The sequence below is a fragment of the Drosophila guanche genome, unplaced genomic scaffold (genome assembly GCF_900245975.1).
Source record: "Drosophila guanche unplaced genomic scaffold, DGUA_6, whole genome shotgun sequence".
In the NCBI taxonomy this organism is placed as follows: domain Eukaryota; kingdom Metazoa; phylum Arthropoda; class Insecta; order Diptera; family Drosophilidae; genus Drosophila; species Drosophila guanche.
Genome location: NW_022996100.1, coordinates 2045 through 7155, shown reverse-complemented (window position 1 = coordinate 7155; position 5111 = coordinate 2045). Strand labels below are relative to the sequence as shown.

At 47.7% G+C, this 5111-nt stretch overlaps 1 protein-coding gene and 1 pseudogene across 1 annotated transcript; both read left to right on the top strand.

Annotated features, from left to right (window-relative positions):
• The first annotated feature begins 1248 nt into the window (after window positions 1-1248).
• LOC117591639 lies at window positions 1249-2221 on the top strand. The gene is made up of 2 exons (XM_034284963.1): window positions 1249-2032; window positions 2098-2221. Exons 1-2 carry the CDS (start codon window positions 1261-1263, stop codon window positions 2124-2126), a joined length of 801 nt encoding a protein of 266 aa, XP_034140854.1. The 5' UTR covers window positions 1249-1260; the 3' UTR covers window positions 2127-2221.
• Window positions 2222-3272: 1051 nt separating this feature from the next.
• LOC117591638 overlaps window positions 3273-5111 on the top strand; it is a 3239-nt pseudogene continuing 1400 nt past the window's right edge.

Here is a 5111-nt window from a genome sequence, read left to right as displayed (position 1 = left end):
TGTTGTCTTTGCATTTTTTAGGCAGTGGGTTTGCTTTTGGCTTAGCTGTTGTTGCTGCCTTCGTTTTCTATCTCTTCCGTTTGGTTCGGCTGCGCTTCAGCATCTACATATCTTGGTCTTCCTTCCTTCTTTATTTGTCGCGCGCGAAGGAGAGGGACAGAGCAATGAAGTGACTTCTTAGACTTTCGGCGCATGAAGAAATATCAAAGTTCAGTTTTCGTTTCATCGTTTTAATTAGCGTTGTATACCCTTTTAAAGGTAATTTTAATTTAAACATACACATGTACATATATGTATGTATGTTATTAAATATCGTTACACATACAAGTAACGCAATTTAAATGCCGTTTTTTTTAAGCGCACAAGGAGAGCTCTGGAATAGGAGATCATACACATGTCGAATTCACCGAAACATTTCTGTTGCTGCGTGTATGTAAATACGTGTGTGTGTTTTTACATATGAATCCCCGTTATCGTTGGTTTCAACTCCCATTCTTCTCCTGATGTCGTCGCTGTTTACTTCTTTCATTCCTCCTTCTCCCCCTCCTATGATAATGCGATGAAGACGACAAGGAAGCTAACTCCGCGCTGCTTCTATGGCTGTCTCGTTCTATTCTTCCTTTGGGTTTGCGCTGCTCATTCCGTTATTTTTTTCTTGGGTGCCCGCTTTCCGCTGCCCTTCGTGTTTAGTTTGCTCCCATGAAGAAACTATAAAGGAGGGCCCGTCGGCTTTTTAGAGGGAAACGTAACAATGCTGTCGTGTGAAAGGGCATGCAGAGAAAGAGAGAGAGAGCCACTTTACAATAATAAGAGTACAAGCTGCTCATACTTGCGTCCCACCACGGTCGGTGGGAAATGACCCGAGAAACGCTGCCGACGACGGGCTCTCCTTTATAGTTGCCTCATGGTGTGCTTAGCGATGTGATGCAGGTGATGGTTCCAGATCTGCTCTGCGGCAGAATTCTTCGTTGGAACAATAATAGGTAAACTGTTAACTGCAGAGAAACCCACACCAATTGCACTTGTTACTCCCTCGAACATTAGTCAGCAGGCAGGGGACACTCATATCCAAAGCTGAATGGAATACTTATGGCATTTGTTGGTTATATTTGCTGGCAGCGCTGCTGGCAACGTTTTGAATGCGCAGCGATTGCTATTTTGACCAACTGATTTCATGTATTACCATAGAGACCATCGCTATCTGGAGACACACCATGTAATAATGAAACATGCCCTTCACAGATCAAGATCGCCACCATCATGGAAACGATCCAGCGCCACACAATGGCGGAGTGTGCCATGGCTTCCTTCTTAAATGGTCAGTACTACCAGTCCGTTTGTTGCACGGCCGCACTGGTCTACATGGGAGAGCAACTGCGCAGCCACGAGCGCCATCTGATGTGCGACATCTTTTTGGGTATCATCAATAAATTCATTATCGAGAAGATAGAATTGGAGAAGCAGTTGGAGGCTAAACGCCAGGCCCTACAGCAGATAAGCGAACCGACTGAGGAGCAAAAACAAGTTGTGGAGGCCGCCAAGGAGGGGATCAATATCCTGCTATGGCATTTAACGATGTACATCAGCGAAATGTTGGTCATCACAATTGAGGCACTAAACTATTTCACCACTGATGACCACGAGCCAAAAGTGTTCCTTTACCGCTTGATGGGCGAGTGCCTGGGGATCATGTGCCAATTGGTGAACACTGATGATGATGTGGTCAATACGGCGGCCTCCATTGCCTATGCCTTTGGGATGGTGTACGGCTTCCATCTACCACCGACCCACCCCTCCAACCTGGATAACATCATCTCCTATTGCATATTTTCGGTGCGCAATTTGCGGAACCTCGATGCGGCCATTGTTCTGGCCTCTTATGCCATATCCACCTGCACAGAGGAGTTGATCCTTGAGTCCACACACGTGCAGGCCACAAGACACCGCCTCCACTTACTTCAAATGTGTCTGGATGTGTGGACTACCATAAGGGAAACCATGAATAGCGACAGCAACACCAATGAAAATGCTGGTAAACAACTGATGAGACAATGGACAGAACTTGTTTGTTTCTGATTTGTGAGAAATATTTTTCAGCCTCTGAAGCCCCGAATGCAACTGCATAAGCCCATGGATCAGTATCACCCTTCATTCACTCGGGAATCTAGAAAGTAGCAGGACACAGCACACTCGCTCCTCCTACACACACAAACTATACACATTTTGAGTAAGTTTTCCAGTTATCTTTTTATGGAACCAGACGCCTATCATTCCCCTTTTCTTAGCAGCCTAAACCTAAAACACAACCAATGTTGCAAGAACTGAAGAACTCTTTTCCAATGCAAGTCATTTGAGAGTACAAAGAACACATAAGTGATAGAATTAAAAACAGGACTACATATCAACCAAGGGACAACAATTATTAGCTCACTTCTCAGTATGATTGCCTAAAGCAGAAATCTACAAACATATAATCAAAGGATTATAATATAATCTTATACGCTCCTCACACGGAAAATACATAAACAACAAGTAGTTCCTAAAGGAAGAAAATTCCAACTAACTTTCAAGAAAATTAGTAGAACTCTGAACCTCTGTTATATGCGGAAGAACCGCCGGAATTCCAATTTGAAATGGGAATTTAATTGATACTTATGTTTTGTATACGCCTATCAAATATCATAGCTAGTAGCATTGAAATTCAAGCGTTAAATTAGTTCATAAAAGAGAGAATGAGACCCCCATTCGGAAAGAATACAACTGAGTAGAACTCAGACCCTATTTTTTGTTTGTGCGGAAGAACCACTGAATAATAGTCGTTTATTTTAATGATAATCAACTTGGTTTGGAGATGGATTCATGGAGATTCTGGAATGAAATTAAATAATATATGTATAAAAAAGAAGAAAAAACGTATTGCCTGTAATCTAAGCATTCATTCACACTACAGTCGCTCTCACTCAGTCACTTACTCACGAGTACATAGGTTGCTTGAGGATATGATTCACGCTTCCATTGAGAACATTCCACTGCTGCTATCAACAGGGCCCTGTGTCGCCTCTAACCCCCCGTCCCAGACCTTATCAAGAGTGGGAGAGTGGCCTCAAAATAGCGGTGGGTTGTCGGCTCTTAAAATCAGCTCCCGGTTGTGCCCTGCTCCACTATGATTCGGTGAATATCAAAAAAGTTAAGAGAGTCTTTGGCAGGGGGCAAAAAGTATTCCATTAATCCGATCTATATTTATGTTTCTATGAGATGAAAGGGGCGGTAAGGGTGGGGATTGCGGGGAACGGCTCCTCATGTCCTTTGTGAACGCTGTCCTCAACTATGGCCACTTGCGCTATGAATTTATAATGCTGCGCACCCACGAGAACGAGACGCTGGACAGGCATTTGGTGAGTCCCGAGTCGCAGGTGTTTGTCCCCAGAGTGTTTGTTTAATCGTTGCAATCGCTGCTTCACAGGACTTCTTTGAGATGGTGAGAGCCGAGGATGAGAAGGAATTCGCATGTCGCTTCAACGAAGAGCATGTGGTTCCATGTTCGAGTTGATGCGCAAGCTCAGCCACTCGCCAGCGTATCCACACATGTTGTCGCTGCTGCAGTATATGCTCCTGCTACCCTGTAAGTGTCACAGCCACTGGCATGGATCTGCAACTAATTTAATTTCTGTTTGCAGACACGGGCCACTGCACCGAGCATTGGCAGCTGATTGATCGCGTGGTCCAGCAGATTGTGCTGCAAGTGGCGCAACGACCCAGCAGCGACCTCATACCCGATCCCCTGGATGATCCCGGCCAGCAGCTGAAGCTGGCCAGCGAGTCGCCAGTCCATGATCCGGATGTGGCACCCCTGCAGATCGATGTGGGCAGGCCCTGACGCAGGCGCGCAAGCGGGCGGATGAGCTGGAGCGCGAAAACTTTGAGGTGCAGTCGCGTCTGGCCAAAAAGGAGCAGGAAATCGATCTGTGAATGCAGGAGAAGGAGGATCTGGAGACGGGACTGACAGCACTCGCAGGCCGTGCAGCGCTCCCAGAGTGCCGAGATGAAGGCGGAGGATCTGCAGCGTCGACTGCACAGCGAGCAGCAGGAGCAAGCGCCGGTCAGACCGGCAACCTTTTGGTCATCGGGTATGCTGCAATAGTGCTGTGTCGCCGCCATCACCGCCGCCGCCGATGTTGAATGCCATTCCACCGCCGCCGGCACCACCAATGGCCCCAGCAATGCTGCCACCGACGCCGCCGCCATGTCCATGCGCACCCACACCGCCGCCCAGCATGACGCCAGCAATGAGTGAGTAAAACAAATGATCCAGAGAGAGATCCAACACTGATCCGTGTGTGTACCTGCAGCTCCTGTGGCGCCCAAGGTGGAGCTGCCGAAGAAGAACGTGCCACAGCCCACGAATCCCTTGAAGAGCTTCAACTGGTCCAAGCTGCCAGATGCCAAGCTGCAGGGCACCGTCTGGAGCGAACTGGACGAGAGCAAGCTGTACAACAACATGGAACTGGAGTCGATAGACAAACTGTTTTCGGCCTACCAAAAGAATGGAGTGCCAGTAAGAGTCCTCCTACTGCTTCGCGTTCGCTTCTGCCGCAGCTCTAATTATGTTCTTACCCCTGATAGGCACACGATGGCTCCTACGAGGATCTAGCACCCACTGGACAGAAGAACAAACAGAAGGTGCTCTCCATGATCGATGGACGACGAGCCCAAACCTGCACGATTCTCTTGAGCAAACTGAAGATGAGCGATGTGGAAATATCCAAGTAGGAAGAACGAACCCAAACTAAGCCCAAAGCCTGACTAATCGTTTGCCTTGAACTTCCGCAGAGCCATCCTCTCCATGGACTGCAATGAGCAGCTGCAGCTGGACATTGTTGAGCAGCTGTTGAAGTTCACGTCCTCGGCCGAAAAGCTAGCCTTGCTGGACGAGCACAGTGAGGACATTGAATCGCTGGCACGTGCCGTTTTCTGTCGTTATCCAAGTGAGTTGCTGCTGCTGCGCACCTCAGATGCAGTCTGTGATTTATATCTGCTCTTTCTCTCTGCCCCCACATACAGGATACCCCACTACGAGCAGCGGCTGAAGAGTCTGCACACAAGAAGCGCTT

What these genes read in the sequence shown, in the direction of transcription:
- LOC117591639 (XM_034284963.1), top strand. Translation starts at nt 1,261, where the DNA reads ATGGAAACGATCCAGCGCCACACAATGGCGGAGTGTGCCATGGCTTCC. An exon ending in CAACACCAATGAAAATGCTG is followed by an intron (nt 2,033 to 2,097) that starts GTAAACAACTGA and finishes AATATTTTTCAG; the next exon opens with CCTCTGAAGCCCCGAATGCA.